Genomic DNA, 23,017 nt, shown 5'->3' with positions numbered 1-23,017 from the left:
GTGAAATCCCAGCCTTCTAAAATCATTAGTTGGAAATGATTAAATGTAGTAAGTAACCCTGCCTTTGAGCTGCACAGCTCTGTGTCTCGGTAGCGTGCATTCCTCCTTTCTAGAGGATGTGTTGGGTGTCGTACAACTCTCTCTAAAACACTTCATAATTCTGCTTTTGTTGCTAAAAATAATAGCGTGCTTCAGTTCTTTCATGAACTTCACTGCATCGAGTGACCCAAGGCTGTTCCAGGGGTTCACTGAAGTGGTGGTGATATCTGTGCTTTGCTGACAGCTACAAAAGGAAGGCTTTTGTGACCCACATAAGTAGGCTTGAAATGACCCACCATCTTTCTGAGAGTGTAATTACTAATTTACGTGTTCGTTATCATGTTATGTTAGGGCTTGGGCAGGGAGGGGCTCTGAAAGACACCCTGGTAATTCTTAAACGTGTAAATTATCTACCTTAGTACATGCGCATGTTAGGTATATGTATTATTAAATTAGCCTCGACTGAGTTTCCTTAAAAATTATCTACAACACTAAAAGGAAGGAAGAAAATTCAGCAGCTAAAGTGTAGTGGTTTGCATTTGTGTGTATAACTGTACTATTAAGTAGCTGCAAAAAATCGGAAGCAGAAGGCTCCGAGTTGGAAGAGGATGGGGCAGTGTCATTTAGCGAAGGCACAGTATGTATTATTAAATTAGCCTCGACTGAGTTTCCTTAAAAATTATCTACAACACTAAAAGGAAGGAAGAAAATTCAGCAGCTAAAGTGTAGTGGTTTGCATTTGTGTGTATAACTGTACTATTAAGTAGCTGCAAAAAATCGGAAGCAGAAGGCTCCGAGTTGGAAGAGGATGGGGCAGTGTCATTTAGCGAAGGCACGGTGATGATGAGTTACTTTATACTAGCAGCTGCTGTTGTGGTGTGTGCATGATTTTTCTTTTCCCTTCTTAACCCTATGCACTGGCTTCTTGGTGGCATTGTAGCAACTCCTGCTGGGAGCACTGCAGACAAGGGGGTTTCACGTTGTGTGCTCTCCTGCAGTCCCTCCTCTCCTGGAAGAGTTGCCAGTTAAGAGCACAAGCTGGTAGATGTAGCCGATACTCATTTTAGCAGAGCTGGGCAAGATGTGATAAGATCCAAACCCTGATAAGCAGGAGGACGCTGAATTGTGCTGGGCTGTGTGTCTTGCACTGGTGATGGTAGGAGACGTGCTGGATAGGAAGGGGATGTAGAAGCAGGCTCAAAAAAAATTAGGAAGTCAGGGCTGTGCTGGAAAAATATCTACATTTGCTGTCAATATATGGTGTAGGGAGGCTCTATGGGCTGGTAGGTGTTAGATACAGCGTGAAAAGCGCTGCAGCACTGCAGGTACTGAAGGGAGGGATGGAACAAGAGTGGGCGTCTGAATTAAAAACATGATGGGGTGCAGAGGGGTGGTGAATAACAGCTCCCTAACGGAGAGGGATCCCATCTTCTTTACTTAAAGAGTAGAGACGTTGAAGGGGGTTGAGATCTGCAGTGAAGGCTTCTGGGGTTCAGCGGTGCAAGCGTTTTTCCTACCTGCCACTGAAAGAGGTGTTTTTAAGGTTCAGCTTTTGTGGTGTAAAATCCATTCTTCCGCCTCAGAGGAAGGTGTTCCAGTGCTGCCTGAAGGGTGGTTGAAGTCACCTTTGTAACATTGCAGCTGCAATTAACATCTTACTAAAAAAAGCTTTGTAGAGGGATTACCTTAATTTTGTCTTGGAGCGATATCCATTTCCAAACACATTAGGAAAAAAAAAAATCAACAGACATAACCCCCCCCTTACAGTCGTCATCAGCCTGAGTTGCCCTATTTAGAGCATCGTTTGTGTGATCGATACTCTACTGAGCTGTTAATAGCAAACATTAAAAGGTTAACAGCTTGTGTTTTTATGGCAAAGCATTAGACAAAAGCTTTCCTCTAAAAGAAACAATCGCTTTAGAGAACGTAAAATGAAGTAAAAAGGTAGGAAGTGAACTCTAAATGAAAGCACTTCTGGAGAAAATTGAAAAAGCTTTATAAAGCACTTTCATATCTTCCAGAATGATCAGGTACGTTTTTTAAGCGGGGGCGGGGGGTTGTCTTTGGCTGTATGGAAACTAAAATTAGTGTTGTGTTGTCTGTTAAAGTAAATGTGCAATGTCCAAATTGCAATCCAAAAATCTGTTCTTTGCCAGAGTTGGACGAGTAACTCGTCCTACCCGAATGCTTTAGTCATAGGCTACAGGCTAAACCGAACTTGTTACGGAGTCCTGGTTTAAGCAGCAAGGTACAAAGATTTTGTTTCTCTAGAGCCTTATTGAGGTGCAGTGAACTGGAGTTTGAACAGCCTAAAATGCAGTAAGTTAGCAGCTATTGATTTTTTTTTTTCCCCTTAATCAACAGAAATCAGTTAATGGCTCATACATCTTAAAATGTAATTGAACGATAGCCCTGAAATCAGCTGGTACATCCAGGTTTTGTAGATCCTTCTTTTGGTACTTTGGTGGATGGGGAATGTCTTTGAATGTGCAAGTTCTTGGTAGCAAATCTCATGATTTCTGTCAGAATAGGAAGCTGTAGTCTCAGCTGTGAATCTGTCATTTATCTGGTTGTACGAGACTGCTATTAAAGGTTGGAGTTCATAGATAAATGGCATGAGTAAGCAGCTACACGCCTCTAGTTTGATAACTGTTAATGAAACACCTTTAGCAAACGTAACGAGGCAAAAATGGGGATGGTAAGGATGTAGATTGACAGTGGCTCTCTCCAACCCTGACCCATACCAAGTCATGCTCAGATCAGACGGGGCAATTCCAGGAACAGCAGACTTGGGGCAGACCTGACGCTTGCCGGGTCCATGCGGCGCGGCCCCAGTGTAGCACAGCAGCAGTTGATGGCACCTATTTTGGGGAGAATCGGCTATGAGACATCTCTCTGAGATGCTATCTTGGAAACAATTTCTAGATCAAAGTATGGATGTCCTGCTGGAACACAGGAACCTGGAACTGTTAGTGCACTTCGCATTTAGACCCGCTTGCTTACTTGCATGTACACTAACTTGTTCACCTAACCAAGCTGTGACTGAGGACATCATCTTTGGCTGGAGGAGCTGCTGAATCTGGCAGCTGAGATCCTCCCTGCAGCAGCCTGCAGGTCTGAGCTCAGCCATAGCATTTGGGCAATCGGGAGCAGCGGAGCTAGTGTGGATGGTAGCACGTCACATCTTACCGTGACTGTTTTTAGTGAATTGCAAAGGTTTTCAGGGTAAAAAGCTCACATTACTTGCGCTGCAAATGGGATTCACAGAATTGAGCATTTTTTTTCTTAAATGGTTGACAGAAGAGAGCAAACAGCATTTCCTGGCAGTTTGATCCAGCCCTGAGTAGCCTGAGACATTGGGGGTGGAGGGGTCAGATTTTACAACTTGTGAAAATGAGTGGGAAGTATTTCTGGTTTAATAATTGAATACTTTGTAATGCCTCATGAAGGTGAGGCAAACTGCCAGCCCTTACCCAGAAAGTCTGTAAGTAAATTCTGCTAATGATGGTCCAGGCTTCATGACTTTCCTTGAAAAACTTTAAAAATGAAATTTGCATATGACCCAAATGGCTGAATTTCAGCCCAGACAAAGTGAAGTGAGTGCTGCTGGTTCTGACGGCCCGTGGGGTGTGATCTTGTCCTGACTGTGCGGGTCTGAGGCAGTCGTTAATGTCCGTGCATTGCTGCTCGGTATCAGGATCCATCGGCATTTCTCTTCGCAGACCCCGGTGATACTTGCCTGTTCTTTTCTTCAGTGCAGAGTAAACGCGGAGCTCTAGAAGAAAGCAAACTGCATATTAACGTGAGCGATAATACTGAGGTGCAGCTGGAAATGTTACAGACAGGTACAGCCGCAGGTCCTACAAACAGCTCTACTTTTATTATAGCCTCACTAGATAATCTACTTTCTGCGGTGTCTGGATATAGGTACAGTAAATTTCCTCTGCAGCTCTCCAGCAGCATGTGTCCTCTTTATCTCAATGACCTAGTTATCAGAGCCTTTGCTTGGAAGGTGGGTGATTACCGCATGCTCTGGGAATGCTTAACTTGAGGAATATGCAAAAGCATTAGCAAATGGAGAACACCGCGCTCTACCTTTTTTTTAAGTCCTGCCAATAGCTCGAAGGGGGTGCACTTGGTGTGGCCATGAGATAGCACCTGGGGGAAGACCCGGGAGGCTCTCCTGTTTGCAGAGCCCGTCGTGGGCTGGGTTTTGATTGTTTCAGACAATTCGTGCTACTCCACCTTCCTTTGGCCAAACCTCTGGAAGAACCGGGAGAAGTCAAATAGGAGAAGAATACAATCTCGGAGGTCACGCTGTTTCTTTCTGCCTGAGTTGGCCTTGGATTCTGGCCAGCCTGGGCTTTTTACATAAAATGCTGGCGTTGTGCTCTCTGTGTTTTCTTTTTTGCTTTTGACACGTTGAACATTGTGATGGTGGTGTTTTTATATAAAAGATTAAGTGTGTTCCTAGGAGTAGGCTCTGTCACGTTCAAAATCTCAGTGCCGAGGCAGTTTGAAGTCAGTGGAGGACGTGTTGGATGTTCAGGATTTATGAGAACTCTGCAATTTATTTCCAAAAGTAGGAAATAAATCTTGAATCTTGGAAAAGATTCAAAATTGACTTATCTCAACTACTTCTCCTAAAGAAGGATTGAATTAACTATCTGAAAATGATTGAGCCCTCCGTTCCTGTGTGAAGAGCTAACTCTTCTCTGTGAATTGAGGTGATCTTGATCTTGGCCGGTGGAGGGGTGGAGTGGGAGAACAGTGCTTCTTACAGAGGAATTTGCATCAGATTGATCTGCCCAGTGTTTGGAAACTCCTCTTTGGGGGTTTGGCATCAGAAACTGCTGGTGAGACTTACTCCGTGTTGAGCCGCAGAGAAGTAAACTGCAGGGATTTACGAAAATGTTGGATACATATGTCTGGATCTAGTTGGGAGGAACTTGCAACAGCGTGCAATGTCCCAGAAAGAAATGCATCGAAATGGCAGCTTGGCTATATCCTAACGCCGTTAAGGACTACACTTAATCAAGTATTTTTTTTTAAAGTGAGGCTCTTATCCACAGTGTTGCTGTTATCTAGGAAATGGTGACTGGCAGGAGGAGGAGGAGGCTGTTCGGTGGCTGACTGGCCGGCTTCAAGGGGAAGTTCACAGTGCAAGGGACTGTTTGCAGAGACCATGTATGAATGGATTAAAGAGGTGATAATGGGTGCTTGATCTTGCTTAAGCTGGCAAAGTGGCTTTGATTTGATTGTAGGTTATTTTAAGCCAATTTCCCACTAACAGTGTTTCTTGCTAAAATAGTCCTTGCTTTCTAGAGCAGGTCTTTAAAAAGAAAAAAAAGGAAAAGGAGGGGAAGGAAGAGGGAAGGTGGGATGAAATTCAGTATTCCTTTGCTAAGTAACTGAAAATGCACGGTGTCCTACAGAGCATCCATTTCCAGTTGTTTGGAGAACAGAGCTGAATTTGCGTTCCCACACTGTTGTGTTGAGCTGTCGGTTCTCCTGGGGGGTTAATCCAACCCCAGGCTGTTTGAGGAGGGTCTCCTGCTGCTTGGCCCTGCCGTGGTCCTTGGGGAAACCGCTGTACGTGGAAACGGGAACTAGCAGAAGCCCGTAGTGTTTCTGCAAATTGTCTCACTTGCTCATCTCTTTGCAGAAGACTGCCAGACCGGGTTTTTGCTTCTGTTTTTATTTTTTGAGGCAGAACTTTCAGTTTTCTTTAATGGTTTACTTTGTTTCTTTGCCCCTTTGCAGAGGAAGGTCGGGGCTTGAATCTTGATGCATTTATTATTGATGGCATGTGTTGAAAACATTAGAGGAATGACTAATAGCGAGGTCTGTACCGTAGCAGTATTGTTTTCTAAGGCTATCCATTATCAGGCTTAGACCGTAAGGGAAGCGCGGCGCAGCTAGAAAGGCTAAGCTCAGTGGTGAGCTGTTACGAGAATAAAACCATCCCAACTCCAGAGAGTTGCAAAACTATAGTGACCTTGCAACGGCTGTATACTAATTCTGATAATTTTTTTTTAGGACTTATAAAACACTGAGCTATAACTGATGAATTCCGGTAATAAAAGCTAAATTTGGGGATGGGGGGGATGTTCTTCTTGACTCAAATTGCTGAATACTTGTATATTGCTTTTCAAAGTGCTGGAAATTCCTTAATCTTCCAAGCTGCTACTTCCTGAGCACCATCGGTGTGGCAGGTGGCAGCGTGGCACAGCGTGGCACCGAGGCAAAGATAGGAATAGGTGTCAGGAGTCCTCTCTCACAGCCTCCCCGTGCTATCGCTGTATTTACTATCTCTAAACATCTGAAAGCATGTTCACTTGAACTTGCTGTCTTTGTGAGAATTATTTGACAAGGACAAGCTAACTTAAAATTACTAAATGCCACACAAAAAAAAAAAACTTCTCATATTGTTTTTGTTACTTAATGCAGCTGAGCAAATGGTCCTTCATGTCCAAAGCTTTCACCTGCAGTGGACAACTCTTGTTGCTACTTGACACCAATGAGCAGTTTAAATTCCAGCTTATTTTGCCCTCCACCTGGACTTCGTGCTCTTGTTGGTTTTTGGGTGCATCTGTGACATGAATGATATTGACCTCCTGAGTGCAAGTCAGAGGGGAAGTTAGTTTTAACTCTTTCCTTTTAATGTCGTTCCCAGGCATCTGAAGAGGCCTCGCTACGGGCTTTGGAGAGTCTAATGACAGAGTTTTTCCACAATTGCACAACGAATGAGCGGAAACGCGAGATAGGTGAGTTCATGCCACTTCTAAAGGATGGTCCCCTTTGCTTTTTGCTGCCCGTAGACCTCAGCAGAGGTGACTTGGTTACGTTAAACAAATACAGCAGATGAAAGCGCTCTGTCTGATACCGAACCGGCATCTTAGCCTCTCCTGCTTATGTATGAACTTGAAGTAAAGGCTTACTTAGTTTGGGTTTTGGAGATCCCATGGCAGGTCCTATAGATAATTAATATGTCAGTAACTCTCTACTGCTGTGAGCATGGAGATGTAGTTTTTTATCAAGGGTAGTAAATTGATTAGGGTAGGAGAAGGATGTTACGTTTTTCTCTGCCTGTACATTGTTGAATTTAGTGTCCTGGAAAACCTCTACCTTCTGCCTAGAGATGGAGCACGGACTTCAGATTTGTTCAGCATTAAGAAGGGAAAGCAGAAGACTGTCCTAGTTAATATGAAATGACAAGTGGGAATAAACAGTGAGGTTTCATTTTGGCTGGTGTTATTAAATATGTCCTCCTGAAAACCAGCAGAGATCTTACAGGTGCTCTAGATTAGCTTCTTGCATCTGTGGTTAATGGGTGTAAATAGGCTGTTTGCTTTTATTCTCATCTTCTGTCATCTCTAACTTCAGTGCCAAAAGTATGATCAGCATGAAAGACTTCTCTCAGAAATCTGGTAAAATAAAGAATAAGCAACTAGGCAAGCTGTGGTTTTTTTTTTTCCTATTGTGGAGATCTCCTGCTGTGGAAAAGGTAAAAGCCTTCAGCATCCCCCATTTTCTTGCTTAAGTTGCAGGAACAAAACCAATTGATTAAGGCTTAAATTAGATTAGCCTGTAAAACAGCCCTTGCAGCTTTTCCCTTTGCTGCATTTGGTACGTAGTCACTTGGTGTGAGATGATCAAATCCTGTACCTGCGTGTTCGGAGAGGTTTTTGGTATGCTGGCCTACAACAAAGTCAATGGCTCTTGGAGCAATTGGATTAAAACAAGGGGGTTTTATAACGCTGTTTGTGATCTGAAGTACTCCTAGTCTTTCACAGTGACCTAGTATCCCAACGCTTGGCTTTTATAGATAAAATGGTAATGCTCGTAATGTAACTTTTGTGTGATTTGTTTTAATATTCAGCTATTAGTCTGGTGTAGGATTTATGTCCAAACTGTATTCTAAAATGACATGCCTATTTTGTTTTCATTAAAGCCTATTGTTAGATTGCTTTTAATACTTTGGAGTGTGATTCCCCCCTTCCTCCAGGTTATTCGAGTCATTCCCTGAACACGGGGTTTCTCCCATGCTCAGTGTTATTGTGCTACCAGCATACATTGTTATGGATTTGTTTACAGCTTAAAAATTTTAATGTAATTTTTAAATACTTTATTTTTTCAGAGGAGCTTTTAAATAACTTTGCCCAGCAGATAGGAGCCTGGAGATTCTGCCTCTATTTCCTGTCAAGTACAAGAAACGACTATGTAATGATGTACAGTTTGACTGTGTTTGAGGTAAGATGTGTACTGTTGCCTGCTTAGTGCATTTTTGTCTGGTGCAGTTTATATGGCAATCGATTTTATTTGAAAATGTTTGTCTAAATGGCAGTCCTAGTAAGTACGGCTATAAAGGATGCTTTTATTGCTCTCTCCTAGAGAGGTTGCTTAATGGCAGGCTAAGAGTAGGGGAATATGAATCTTTGTATAGAAATTGCAGAATTAATTTCCTGGCATCTCTACGTACAAATTACCTACAATTTCAGAGGCTGCTTGAGTTTTCTGCACAGTGCTTTTAAGAGTGTTACTGCTTTTATACTCTTTTTATGGTCAGAAATATGTGCATGGTTAGCTGATACTAGCTACTGCAGACTTTAATGCTGAGAGGGAAGACAAAGTGGCTTTTATTTTTCTGACATCTCGTAGTTGTGGTTGATGCTCTTGAACTATATCCCGCAAGCTTATGTGCTAGTTGTAGAGGTAAGGTCTCTTTTAGAAGACCACATCCCACTCTTTACCTATTTATAAAACAACAAAGTTATGGTTAAAAGTCTAAATATTGTTTTGTGTATCTACTGGAAGAAACAAAAGTACTCTGTGAACAGCTCTGGTTTATCAGTTCATTTCTCAGTGACCAGTGCAGTGTCTTTCCCTAACGATATTCTGGGGCTCGGTCAATGTCACGCCTCACCCTGGTCCGTTTGTGGCCTCTGCGTTGTGTTCTTGACTGGTTGGTACTGAGCTGTGCTCCTAAATCAGAGGGGGTTTATATCCTTTGCGGTAGGCCACTAGGATAGAGCAAACAACTCTGTTCTTAAAAGTTGTGTTGTTTTGACAAATTATCCACACTGTTGTTGACTTCTTCACTTAAAATGTTCACTTTATTTATCTGGGGTTGCATAGGGAGTCTGGACTCGGATCTGCAAACTGAATCTGGTTTGCCTTCCTTTCAGAAAGGGCTAATCATGACAAATGGTACGGGAGTTGTTCCCTGCTCTGGGGATGGATGTCACACAGCAGCAGCCTGCAGTAATTAAACCGGTTTTCATGAAGAGGAAAACATGTTTGATTACTGAGCCGCTGTTTCTGTAGGTGGGGGGGAAGTAGTACTGAAAAAATAATTGTGCCCAGAACTAAGCAGAACAAAGAAATCGCTGTCCGAGTGTAAAGTGAGGGACATGAGTCCACAGCTCAGCTGAGAGATTAGGACCTCACCACTGAGGAGCCTGAGTTTCCAAAGTTAACTACTGTAGTGCTGTGCATTCGACTGGTCCTCATAGCCGTAGTCTGTCGTAGTCTTCAACTGCCTGTGAGTACTCGATGTCAGTAAAAGCGTGTATATAAACACAAGGATCATTCCCAAAACTTCCTGAGAATGCTGTATTTTTCTAGAATGTCTAGGAAGTTAAAAGTGGATCTGGAATAAAAATCCTCATGGCCCCCTTCCAGATGAACCGTTTTCACTTCTTGCTTTTGGAAAAGAGAACATCTTCCCAAAAACATCTCACAGGTGGAGAAAGCTGCCACTTTCAGGTCAAATGAGTAAGACAAAACTCAGTGGGCATTAAAGCATGAATATTAAAGCTAAAGCATCTTCCAGTTTTATTGGGGCTTCTGAAACTCTCGTTCTGGATTTGCCTTGAGGAACTCTCATTTGGTTGGGTCATCGTTGTTTTTAAGCAATACGTCTGGATTTTCTCTGTGGGGAAAAAAAAAAACAAAACACCCTCTTGGAGGCACTTAATGGATAAATATACCTCTGTACCTCTACACTGTGAACTGGTACGTCTGTACTGTGAATTGGATCTGCTTTGACCATAAATTCCATTTTCTGCAACAAACCACTTCGCAGTATCTCCTGCTTTTTGCTTCTCCAAGCTGTATGTCTGCAGACGTTGCCTAAGTAGCAGGCCTCCTCAAGTTATCCTGAGAGGCTCAGCTCCTGATGCTCCAGAGCCCCTAAATGGGATCGTAGCATGGCAGGAAAGCAATTTGCAACTCTGCGTTCTTACAGATTTTGTCTGGCTTTAAGTGGACTGAAAGCTTCCTGTTAAAGTGGTGCCCTGTCACTGCAGGGCAGTCACTCCAGCGACCTTCCAGCGTAGCTTCAGGAGAGCCGGGTGGCATCAGTCGTCTAAAACCGAGCCTGCTTCCCCTCTTTTTTTTTTTTCTGCTTCATACAAGGCTATGCTTTCCCCTTTAAAGGAGAAAATCTAGGTGTCCAGGGTTAAAAGATAGTGGAAATACTATAGTATTAGTATTATAGAAATACCATAGTGTTATTATTAATAGATAGTGGAAATATGCATGCCAACTAGTTCTGCTTGACCCAAAACCAGTTAAAATGGTAATGTGCTGGTTGCTGTCGCTTGTCAGTTAATAGAAATGGTGGTGTATTCAAAGAGAATTGGTATGGAGGGCTTCTGCAAACCTGATACTCTTGTGGCGGGGGTGGGTTTTTGGGTTTTTGTTAGAGCTCACCCCTTGTACACTGCGTGGCTTGTAAGAGACAAGCTCAGTGAGGTTTGTTCAGCAGCTTGAGCCACCGCTGTCTTCGGTTGCCTGAGTACGCCGTTAGGTAGCAAAGCTTATTCCAAGTTAGTTACTGGTGCAGGGTTTGCCCTCTATTAAGCTGGTCTTGTTCTGCCTAGCTTAGTTTGCGCACACTCGCCTCTACATGTTGTTAAGGATGTCAGGGTTGATACTGGACTGCTGAGCAGTTAAAGCATCTTAAATTTCAGCTCTTTGCCCAGCGAGCCTGTGTCAGAGCTCTAACGAGAGAAACATCTTCTGTTTAGCCTGCTGATACCTGCTTGTTTCCTTGTCTACAGGTCTGCCCCTGGTAGCAGAGAAGGTTGAACTACATCAAATGTAGATGTCAGTTTTTAACTGACCATGCTCGGTCAGTGGGAGGCCTGGATAGATTTGAAAGCTATAGCCTTTTCCCTGCCTGTGCGTTGTGTCAGACAGGGCAACCCAGGGGCTTCAGATGCCAACAGCTCTGCCTGGTGCTCTGTCCCTGCGTTATGTGTCCGTGTCCCCTCGCTGTTTAACTTCAGTGAAGCGTGTCTAAGATGAGCTCATTTGGGAGGTCTGTTTCTTTTCCAGAACCTAATCAATAAGATGTGGCTTGGGGTCCCATCTCAAGACAAAATGGAGATCCGCAGCTGCCTGCCCAAGCTCCTTCTAGCTCACCATAAAACTCTGCCTTACTTCATCAGGAACAAACTCTGCAAAGTCATTGTGGATATTGGCCGGCAAGACTGGCCAATGTTCTACCACGACTTTTTCACTAACATCTTGCAGGTAAGAAGCTTCTAAAGGGAAAACTTGGTTTCATTCACAGAGAGGTATTTTGTTTCCTTGAGTAGTGACGTCCCTTGACGAAGATTAAATAATTACGTGAAAAACAAAGTTGTTTTTTGAATTCCTTTTCCTTTAACTTTGCGAATAACCCCTAGCTTCCTACGTGTTACACTTCTTTCTAGTGTTACAAGTTTTTTGACAAAGGAACAATACTATGCAACAAGTATCAACTGCACTTTGAATTTTAAATATTTAGGAGTAGTTAATGTAGGGGTTGTGGGTTGTTCTTTAAAGAAAAAAGTTAGTAAAACTCTGGATGCATCACTGGATGATTCTTAAAAGCGAAGTTTCTGAATGTAGCTCTTGGAGATTTTTCGCCTAATAGCCAAAGATACCCTAAAATCTTTGGTACCTCATCGTGTAAAGTCGCTAATGGAATGTTGTTGGGGTGTTTAAGAGGGCTCTTGCGGGAAGACTGGAGTATGTATTTGAGGATCCTGGCTGACACAGCGCCATTAGTTTGAATGTTGGTTGTAATTCAGGATCTTCACAGTGAAGCCTTAGCCAAGCTAACAGCTCGCTGCTGCTGGAACCGAACTAGGCTAGTGCAAACCTCCTCTTTTGGTTTGAGTACTTTGTTTCCAGTTCTCTTAAAATTGTTCATAATCGGCTTAAAGAGGCTGAGTGTAAACTGAAGCGCTGCACAGTCTTTTTCTGCTGACACAATTACATGATTTGAATGCAGCTATGCCCACAGACAAGCCACAAGGCAGTTATTTAAATAAATCAAAGTCCTTGAGTGTCAGGAGTTTATTTGTTAAGACAAATGGATCTAGTATTCGTTGCAAAATTAAAAAAAAAAGCTAAATTGGCCTACAGAGCTTGTAACTAACTGGTGTAATCTCTTTTCAGATAGCTTTCTGTAGTCATGTAGCGTGACATGCTGCAATTTTTTCCTGAATTGTCAATTTGACAATAAGTACTCTGAGACAACTGCCTACAAGACTTACAGTTTGGGCTTTCATTTCACCTGGATCTGAACTGAAATGCTTTCTGAGCTTCTACTTGCTTCTCTAGCACTTTGGAGGTTATCTTAAGCGATTGCAGAGCCCACTTTGGGTATCTATTTTTCCTTAAGCCTCTCCTTGTGAACTCGGCCATGGAGCAAAATGTTCCCATAAATTAATTTCTATAGCAGACACCTTCCAGAAATGTTCAGAGAAGGTGGAAGAAAAACACTAATACTGAACTCCAAGACCTCAAAATAATGAAGAGTAGCACAGGAGCAGAATGACTTGCTTTTAGAGTTGCAGATGAGTCCTGTCTCAAGACTTTCTTCTGAGGTCATTTGAAGCAACTCTTTGATTCTTTAGCATTAAATTGTATCCCAGCACTCTAAATAGTCTCTAAAACTTTTACTGAACCATTGGAGGGGTGGAGAACAAAAGTAACTTGGACTATTGTGTTGTCATTGTGCAAAAACAGTAATTCTACATAGAAAGTGCTACTTCCTTAGAGGTATAAAACTTGTTTAACATTACTGAAGTGCCAGTGCATGGTATTGCTAAACTTCCTGGTATTGTCAGAAAATATTCTGAGAGATGTTCAGTCTCTTTGCAACTTACTAACAAGCTGTGTATTTAATTTAATTCTTTAGCTGTCTGCTCCTGTGCCATCGTGTTTCCCTTCCGAAAGCCAAGCTCATGTACATCTAGACTAAAAACTTTTAGATGGGCTTTTTCCCCCACGTATTTCGCCAAACTGTGTAGCCTTAGCAGTGTTAACTCAGCCTGTCTCTGGCTTGGTGGGTCAGGGAGATTAGTACCGAAGTCAGCCTGTATTACAGAATTTGACTTCAAGGATTAGTTGTAGTAATTGTGATTGGTTTGAGACTTCTTTTCTCCCGGAGGGAGTAGTGCATAAATTGTTTTGGATGTTCCAGGTCAACAGTGAAGAGCAGTGTTGTCTTTCAGCTGAAAACTTTGTCCCACTTGAATGTGTTTTTAATATCCCAGTGGCTAATGAACACAAAAATCATTGCTTTCTGCAGTCCTATTCCTGCATATGGTGGAAGTTACTCTTTTTAGGGTGAATGTGATTTGCAGTTTGAGATGCAGTACAGATGCAAGGAGAGGTCGGATCCCTTAGCTGTGTTCTGGTGTCATCTGATATTGGCTGCAGCTTTCTGTCTGTATGGGGAGGGATGGGCTTTTTAATGGGAAGCTGCTTGGCTGATGGTGCAGGCTCCTGACCTGAGCGTGGCTGCAGCGGCAGCCCTGTTATGTGGTGAAACTGCTGGTGCTGAGGCAATTCTGAGAAGTGATGATGTCAGCAGAAGGCAGTAAACAGAAGGAACAAACTGTTACTGGGAAACATGCTGGAACAGAACGTGTGCAGTGACATTATGAAAACTCTTGAAACCCCAAGGATTCCCATGGTACTTGAACTGTTGCAACATCATAGATTAATGTCTCAGGAAATCGAATATTTGCAGTTGTCTTCCCTCAACATGCAGCACTGCAAACTGTGGGAACTGATGCTCCCGCAGTCTTGAAGCACTTGTAAACTGCTAATAGTGTTGCTAATCCCCTGTCTGTCAGCTGATAGCTTTGCAGAATGTTATCATCACATGTTGCATTCATGTGTTTTCCTCTCAGTTAATTCAGTCTCCTGTGACCACTCCTCTGGGACTGATCATGTTGAAAACTACTTCGGAAGAACTGGCATGTCCACGGGAAGATCTTAGCGTAGCCCGGAAAGAAGAGCTACGGAAGCTGCTCCTAGACCAGGTGCAAACAGTGCTTGGGCTCCTCACAGGTACGAGTTACGGCACTTGCAGCTTCAAAACAAATGTCCTCCTTCACCATCCCTAAGATGCTAGCAAGCTTGCACATTCTGTGTTCAGTGAAACAACGTGCGGGCAATGTAGTGGCTGCTCCTGCAGTTTGAACACTCAGCTCTGCCCTTAGGCGTTTGGGTCAGCTTACTATGAAACAGGCTTGTGTAGCAGAGCAGCTGTATAGCTACGCGTGTCCCCCTCTTTATGAAGAGGGATTGAGATTGTGTGTATAAGCACTTGGTAATTTCTTTGAGCTCCCTAAGAGAAGACAATGTTCCTTGTCAAAGCACTAAACGTGTTCTACTGAAGTTCTCTTGCAGTCTCCAGTATGTTTGCTAGATGAATCTGTCTTTTTAGCAGGCTGTTCTGAAAAATATCTCTTTGGCCAGGTATTTTAGAGAGCATCTGGGACAAACACAGCGTTACTGCTGCCACTCCACCACCATCCCCGACTTCAGGAGAAAGTGGTAAGGATGGCTAAAGCTACAAGATATTATTTCCATGTACTTAAACTTGCAATATCAGGCATAGATTCCTTCCTTTACTGTCTAACCTCTTGTGATAACCCTCTCCTAGAGCTTTTCATAGGCCAACAAATTTCCAGTCGGAAAGACAAACCTTAAATGAAGAAGCAATTTCCACTGCAGGGGATGCTCCCCTGAAAATGCCACCTCATTGAAGAGTGCGCATATAGCTGCTTCTCGTCCCCAGATGGCAAAAAGCTTTCTGAAGTGTCAATGCAAAATGCTCTAATGTCAGTGAGTTGGCATTGTCATCTATGAATTTCAGCTGTGAGCACATCAAAAGCCAGAGTGGAGCAAAACTGAAGCCCTAACTAAAAAAAAGAAAGGTGGCTGGGACTTTGCACATATATATTGTGAAAGTTTGTTTTCTACCTATTCCTGTTAGTCTTTTGCATGGGTGTTTATCTGATCTAGATTCATTTACATATATATTTCTTAGTTACCTCAAAATAGAGGGTATATTTCTATGTCCTTGTACTTGGCGCACATTTCTCTTATCCTGTTAAGGCTAAACAAGGGCTACATGTATAGGGTCACCCCAGGCACAACACTGATCTTGATGACTACCAGTTTCTCTTGTGCCTTGATGTAACACGGGTCGTTGTTACGTTCAGCTCACCCAAGCGTTGTCCAGCAGGTTGTGGTGCCTTTGTTCTTGCTTCTTGGAAAGCAAAGCAAGGAAGAAATACCATGATGCAGTGAAATCAATACGTTGTCTGATCTTGGCTTTCTCCGCTTTTAACAAGGAAAAAGAAGGGCTTAGGCTCTGGAAACCTGTAATACCCGGTTGTGCATAGGGAGAAGGTGAAACACTTGTGGATCTGATATTTCTTTCTCCAGGGTGGTACTGATATCGAGTTGTGGTCGGTGCAGTGCGTTCTGTGAGTTAACACAGTTGTATCACGTACCTTTGTCTCGCTCGTCTTTGGGGCCTTAAGCAGTTAATTGAGAGTTGCAGATCACTTCCTTGTGGCCAGATTGCACTAGTCAGCTTAAGACAGCTGCCTGTGATAAACTTTTGTTAATGTTTTGGTTAGTGTTAAAACTTTCACATTTAAGTTTGAGCTGGAGCAGAATTTCAAGTGCTGCTTTCCTGTAGAAGAGCTTAAGACATTTATATACAAAACATAAACTTAAATGGGAAGAAATATTGCTTTGGTTTTAGGTGGGGGGTGGATTTTGCTGTAGCTAGCAAAAGTGTGGGGGGAAAAAAACCCAGATATTAACAGAAAAGAACAAAACTTGTAGTATCACTTGGCAAGAGTGAACGTGCTGCTTGGAGAGAGCAGGAGCACCAGCTTCACCCACCCTGGCAGCAAGAGCCTCAATACTTTGATGTGACGTTGAGTAAGATTGGGGTCTTCCACGGTAAAAGGCCGATTTATGTTAGTATCAACTGTTGGTAGCAAGTGCCTCAGTGGCCAAGAATGATGCTGTATTTGTACAAAACAGCTTGAATTGCTCGGTGAGCCCAGGTGCACGCTAGCAGATGCTGGTTAATGCTGGCACATCTAAGGCCGTGCCTGCAGGAGGGGGTACGGCACTGTGAACAGCAGGTTCCAGAATTATCTTGGAAAAAACCAACGCTGGCTTGTTCTGAGGTGCTAGTAACTTAAACTGATACAACCCAGAAAATCTCTGTTTTGTTGTCTGGGGTTGTAATAAAAAAAATAACCAGCGGAACAAATTCTGGGCTGATTGTCAGTGGAAGCCTGTTTGAGATGTCCTCTCAGTTCCTCGGTGAATCGCTGGATGGTGCTTGTGCTGAGGCAGCTTTTCATCCACCTGTGTATTCACCTCATGACTTCAGATCATATTTCTCAAAGTGGAAGTACGCTGCATTTCTGTTCTGGGTCTTTCCTTTCTCCCCTTTCAGGGAAAACAAACTTCTTACACAGCATATTTCCAAGATAATTGCTAGTAATTAAGACTACACTGACAGTTCCTTTAGAATTTCAGGCTTAATTTCATTGGGTCCTGCCTGTGCAAACTTGTTTATTTGAAACTTTCTCTGCTTTTTTTCTGTGGTCTGCCTTAACTACTCTCTCTCTGTTAAAACTGGTTGTGCTTCAAGTTCTTGAAGTCCAAAAGGAAGAGCGCTGAGTGCTTCCCTCTTGTCCACTGCTTGCTCACTTCCCGTGTTTTGTGAAGGACTCTCTTCTTTTTCTTCACTTTCTTTATTAACCAAATGTCCCTTGGGTCACTATTTGGTGATATGATCGGTCAAAAGATTCACAGAGTGGAGTAAGAGCACCGATGGGGTTGCTAACATGGAGAACCTACGGGGCTTCAAGCCGGACACGCAAGTTAGTAGCAGTGAGTGGCAGTCATGGCATTGCACATCTACTGGACTTTATTTGCAGGCAGAGATGAATGCATGATTGGGAGGTGAACTATGGGACAAACATGGGTTTAGTGAAACTCTGCCATTAAATTCTGCGCTGGAGATGTTAATTGTTTCTCTGTCCTTAAAATTTGTGAGATCTGTAAGCTGACCAAATCTTTTTACACACTTTTTTGGGTCTCATTCATGCAGCAAAGTATTCCTGTTTACTGGTGATACTTTTTTTTTGTTGCTTAGATGTTGCTTTTTCTCTTTACATTCAGGTGAAACTAAAGGTGTTCAAAAAGGCAAAATAAGCTTCAGAGTCCCTATAAATGTTTAATGTCTTCCGTCAGAGCCAAAATCTCTTTAGGAACTTGGAAAACCTGTGCTTCCTTTTTTTTGCACAGGGAAACAGAGTGAAATGGTTACTTGCAAGTCTCGCATAGTTTTTAAATAGCACTTGAAGACAATGTTAAACTCATTTCTCATACTACTTAAGCAAAGGAACCCTGATAATGTCCTATGTTGGGAAACATTTGAGTTATTGCATCATTATAGAATTTACTCAGCAATAATCTCTCAGCCTCCAAACGTTGTCTTTGCGTGATTTATAGCTCTTTACTTGATGAATCCCTTAGGCATATTCACTCATGTATGGTAAACAAATGAGTAACAGAAATGTTTGCTGGTGCTTACTTCTGCAGAACTAGCCTGATCCCAGCCCCTCCCCGAGCGTTTTCTCCTTGTGCATGAATGCAGTTGATCCTGTAAATTTATCACCTGTTTGCAAAGACACCAAATATAACTTAAAATCCCTTAAACTCTGAGCTTCAGTAATTTAACTGGGTGCAAAGCAGTTGTGAGTCAACTGCTGTGAGTTACGGGGACTTAATCTACAGTTTCTGCTGTTGATGGATTAAAAGATGAGAATCTTTGATTCTCATTGATTTTTGGTGGAGTTTGCTGGACCGGACATTTGAAAGAAGCATGTCTGCTTCCGTAAAAGCACAATGCAAGCAGCTCTGGCACTGCAGCATATGCATAGTTGTGAATGTTACCATGGGGGCTGCTTTAATATTAAGACTAAGTGCAGGGTTATCTAATTCAGCTGAAGTACCATGATGCCTTAAATTTCCAGAGCAGAGGAGAAAGAAACAATGATAAGGTATGACAGGGCATTTATGAATTTAGTGATGCAGGACATCGATCTTGATGAAAAATGGAGACTTAGGAGGAATCTGTTCATCATGCATGCTTCTGAGTGCTTTGAAAATAGCTCAGTAAATCACATCTGTTATTTTCGTATTCCTGGTGTGTTGGGTCATTTCACTTTCAAAAGAAAAAATTACTCGGATTTTCTGGGGAGAACTTTCAATTCTGTAACGTAGCAAGTGCCTGTGGATTTCTAAAGGTGAAGAGATTATTTGTACTCAAAGAAGTGAAGTATATTGAATAACCTGAGGAAGGTGAATAGGTTTTCAGCGTGTAGTCTGTGGAAGCCTGCGAGTTAATGGGCAGCTTCCGTGGGGAAGGACAGCCTACCTGGTGGTGTCTGCTTGGATTTCCATAAAGCTTTCAAGAAGGCTTCTTGCTAAAAGCTTTTGAGAAAGCGAAGGCCATTGGGGATCAGGGGAGTCTCTGCACTGTTGAAAAATTGGTTAGAAGGTAGGAGGTAGAAGGTGAGTGGAAAAGGTCCCCTCTTGTTATGAGTCTCTGCACTGTTGAAAAATTGGTTAGAAGGTAGAAGGTGAGTGGAAACGGTCCCTTCTTGTTATGAGCGGGGAGGTCACCTGTGGAGTACTGCTTGGGACTGTGCTCATGGATATACTTGTTAGAGACCTGGGAAAAGAGCTCAGTGAAGAGACAAGGAGGCTGGCCGATGGCACCAAGGCAGTCAGAATAGTGAAAAGGAGGTATGACTGAAGACTCGCGGGAAGATCTTGCATGTCTCTGGGCAAATGGGAGGTGAAACGCAACGCAGATAAGTATAACCTGCGTTTGGGCAGGGAGAGCAATACTCATCTCAAGCCAAATCACAGGCTCCAAACTCGCCTTCGGTATGCAGGATTAACTTCTGAGTGGTAGGCCAGATCATTCTACAAAAATTTCGATTGGTAGCAGTCAAAACCAGTAACTGCTATGGTGCTGCATGGAATTAAGGTTCACCTACGCCTGAATAGCGGCTGCAGTTCTGGTCTTCCTGTATCGATAGGTGTAGAGTAGAAACTAAAGCTTTGTGGAAAGGCAGTAAAGGTGATTGAGGGTATTGAATGGCTTCCATGTAAGTAATAAGAAAAGTAGTACTCTTCATTCTCTCAAAGAAATTGAGAGCGAGGAGCTGCAATAGAAAGCCGTAGAGTGACATGTAGAAGGTGAATGGAAAGAGACTAATTCTTTTCCCTGTTTGGGTACAGGAGGTAGGAAATGAAACTAGCAGCTGGCAGGCCCCGAACAAAAAACATCTTTACACAATGTAGAGTTAAGCTGTGGAACTTGGTCACAGGATGTTGCAAATATTAAGTTTATGTGGCTTTAGTTGGAGACTGGATGAATTCATGGAAGAGAAATCCTGAGGCTGTGCAGAATTATTCAAACCCCACCTGGCTCTGGAAGCCTTTGTAATGTGAGGGGTTGGAGGCTGAGGAATGTGATCCGTGCCTGCTGTGGGCTTTCGGTCTCTGAGAAAAGCTAAGTAGGCTTTTTGGTCTGACTCAATACATCTGCTCTTACATCATCCGCAGCCTGTCATATGCAAGCAGAAGCAACTCTGCCAAGGTTCAGTGTAACATGGATGTGCCAGAGGACTTGTGCAAGCTTACATCAAGGATGCTTGACCTTGTGAGGGGAGTGAATTTTATAATAAACTCCTAAAATACACCTCATGGCATTGCTGCTATCATCTGAACAAAAGTTCAGAAAATTCCAGAATACAAAAATCGCTAGTTCGTCTCGGACAAATCTTTGTACGCCAACGTGGTGAGCGCCAGAGGCTCTGATGGCTTTTGCTTTATAGCTAGGGCTGGCAGTTGCACCATTTGAAGGCAATTGCCTTGATTTATAATGCAGATGTGTGCTTTGTTTCCTAGGTGACCTGTTAAGTAGCCTGTTGCAGAGTCCCAGTGCGGCCAAATTATTGAACCAGCCAATCCCCATCCTTGATACAGAAAGTGAATATATATGTTCCCTGGCACTGGAGTGCCTGGCACACCTCTTCAGCTGGATCCCTTTGTCTACCAGTATCACCCCATCACTCCTCACCACCATTTTCCACTTTGCTCGCTTTGGCTGCGACACCCGCGTTCGGAAGATGTCTTCTGTCAACGGCAGCAGCCAGAACTCGGTGTTGGGACAGGAGCGTGGCCGACTTGGTGTCTTGGCTATGTCTTGCATCAATGAATTGATGTCTAAGAACTGCGTGCCTATGGAGTTTGAAGAGTATTTGCTACGGATGTTCCAGCAGACTTTCTACCTCCTGCAGAAGATTACCAAGGACAACAACGCCCATACGGTGAAGAGCCGGCTAGAGGAACTGGATGAAAGGTAAGAGCAATCAAACAGCTAAGTAGCTGTGCTAGGGCCTCTTGCTTTCTAAAGGACTGTCTTTATTATTTTGCGGTCATGCATGGTGTGTCTAATCGCCTTTTTTTCAGAGTACTGTGCTGGGGGAGACAGGCAGAAAGGTAGGTGCCCACAGGTAAGGTTCTGGTAAGGGGCTGAGCTTGCTAAGGGACCGTGGTGGCACAGGTTTGTATTCTTTCCTGTCCTCTTCCTCCCCTTTCCCCCGTTCGTTACTGTTTGACTGCAGGTCTGAGGTGGCACAAGAGCTGAACCTGCCCTTCATTCAGTTGTAACAGAAAACAGAAGAGGCTCAGTGAGGTAAAGGCATTGCAGTATTCCCTTTCCTGGTCGGTATCTGCCTTCTCTGCTTAAACTCAAACATACAAAGAGTGGGTAGATATTCTGCGAGTTGTGACTTGAAAGAAAACAGAAGTAGTTTCCTACCCTTCATTGAGATGTGACGATTTCTGATTGCTTTTTTATTTTTACTTTTTTTTAATTTTTAAACAACACCGAAAGACAGCCTGGGGATCTCCATTCACAGCAGCGGTGAATGGCTCCACCGCAGAGGCTGTCTGGCGTGTTTGACTGGAGGCAGCAGGGAAGTGGCAGCATCTTGGGAGGCTGCGTATTGTCATTTTCCAGAAAGTTATTACCATCCTTGTTGCCTAAAACAGCTCGACTCTTTTATATCGGATATTCCTACTTGTAGGAGAGAAAGTGAGACTTGTCTTGCTGTTCTGTTGAGCGGTTGAATCCATGTGTTGGCAGGGTGGTGGAAGAGGTGACGACTCGATGCTGCCTCTCCTTGCAGGCCCGCTGTGCGAGTGTGCGCCATGGGAAGGCGGGCAGGCTGGTGCTAACATTGGCAAATAGGTTGCAACTGTGCGAATGCGCTCAGGGTCTTGCTACGGATACTCGATGATGGAAATAAATTTCCGGTGCTGCTGCATTAAAATATTTCTGTTCGCAGATGCAGCAGCAAGGCTTTTGAGCTTTTGGGGTTTTTTGTTGTTTTTTCTTTGATATCTACGTGGGTGAAAAAACAAATTTAGGAAAAACACTGTGGGTCCATTTGTAGAGACAACTTGCATGTTTCTTCTGTAAAATTCCCTTTTTCCATATCTACTTGCTCATTTTCTGACTAACTCGCTCTGACTTCAGTATCGCTTCCTAGAAATAAGACATTTTCTAGGACGGTAGAAACCTGCCAGCTTTGCATACAAGATACGTGCACAGAGAGCCAGGTGTCACACTCTGGATTTCAGAGTGGAAGCCCACAATCCCTTTAACTTTGTTCTTTCTGTTAGGGAAAACATCAGCAAGCAGCCTTCACTGGCAAGGCTGCGGAAGGTCTGTAGCTGTGTTGGCCTTCACGGAGATGGTATTGCCTTATCGTTATGTTCTGCTCCTCAGACGTGTTATCCACAGGGATTGTTGGTGTCTGTAATTGTGAGACCCCCTCTTTATTCATTGCTAAGGTCTGAAATAGGGATGTAACTAAGATGTTCTGGAGACTGGGAAAATCTAGCTGGCTTCCGGAGGAGTGGAGCTTTCTCTGAGCTGACTCTGTCCTCTCCATGGAAAAGGATGCGAGGATTTTCCTTTTGTCACTTAAGGGCATAGCTATACTTTTATGTCCAAAACTAAAGAACTTACCGCATGAAAGTGTTGTCCTGGCTTGGACTAACAAAATCCTAAACAAAACTGGCACTGAAGAAACTACCTTCATTAGATTTGCCATCTTCAGAACCTGCTTGCCCTGGGTCTGTCCTTTCCCTTCCCCTTGTAGTGCTGACTATTTTTGCTCCGTTACAAAATCAGTGTGGTGCCAAACTAGTCCAGAAAGAGTAAGCTTAAACTGTCTTTTGCTTTATTTGTGTTTGGCTTTAACTTGAAGATCCCAAAACATGGGAAGTGGCTAGTAAGGACACAAGTAATGGCGCAGTGGTTGCAGAAGGGGCTTTGGGGCTGGCAGAGCTAGGGGCCAAGTAAGAATTTCACGGGTCTCAGATCAGAGCCTCTTTAGAAAATAAAAATGAAAAAAATTGAAGGCAGTGTTTGGGTCTGGACTCTTTATTTTTTGCTAGTGTTACTTTTGAAGTGTTTGGTCGGTGATCAGACGTGTTTAGTGATGTCAAGCAGGCAGTGCCAAATAAAAAGGAAATGTAATCTTTTTGCATATTCAAA

General features: G+C 43.2%; 1 protein-coding gene across 1 annotated transcript in view; it reads left to right on the top strand.

Annotated features, from left to right (window-relative positions):
- Positions 1 to 6,720: 6,720 nt before the first annotated feature.
- XPO6 (exportin 6) overlaps positions 6,721 to 23,017 on the top strand; it is a 40,852-nt gene continuing 24,555 nt past the window's right edge. Inside the window, exons 1-6 of the mRNA XM_009277406.1 lie at positions 6,721 to 6,806; positions 8,180 to 8,292; positions 11,383 to 11,580; positions 14,238 to 14,397; positions 14,809 to 14,886; positions 20,356 to 20,809. Of these exons, the coding sequence (XP_009275681.1) occupies positions 6,755 to 6,806; positions 8,180 to 8,292; positions 11,383 to 11,580; positions 14,238 to 14,397; positions 14,809 to 14,886; positions 20,356 to 20,809 (1,055 nt within the window). The 5' untranslated portion in view covers positions 6,721 to 6,754. The remainder of the gene's footprint in view (positions 6,807 to 8,179; positions 8,293 to 11,382; positions 11,581 to 14,237; positions 14,398 to 14,808; positions 14,887 to 20,355; positions 20,810 to 23,017) is intronic.

Source organism: Aptenodytes forsteri, unplaced genomic scaffold (genome assembly GCF_000699145.1).
Source record: "Aptenodytes forsteri isolate BGI_AS27 unplaced genomic scaffold, ASM69914v1 Scaffold26, whole genome shotgun sequence".
Lineage (NCBI taxonomy): Eukaryota > Metazoa > Chordata > Aves > Sphenisciformes > Spheniscidae > Aptenodytes > Aptenodytes forsteri.
This window is presented reverse-complemented; position numbering and strand designations above follow the sequence as displayed.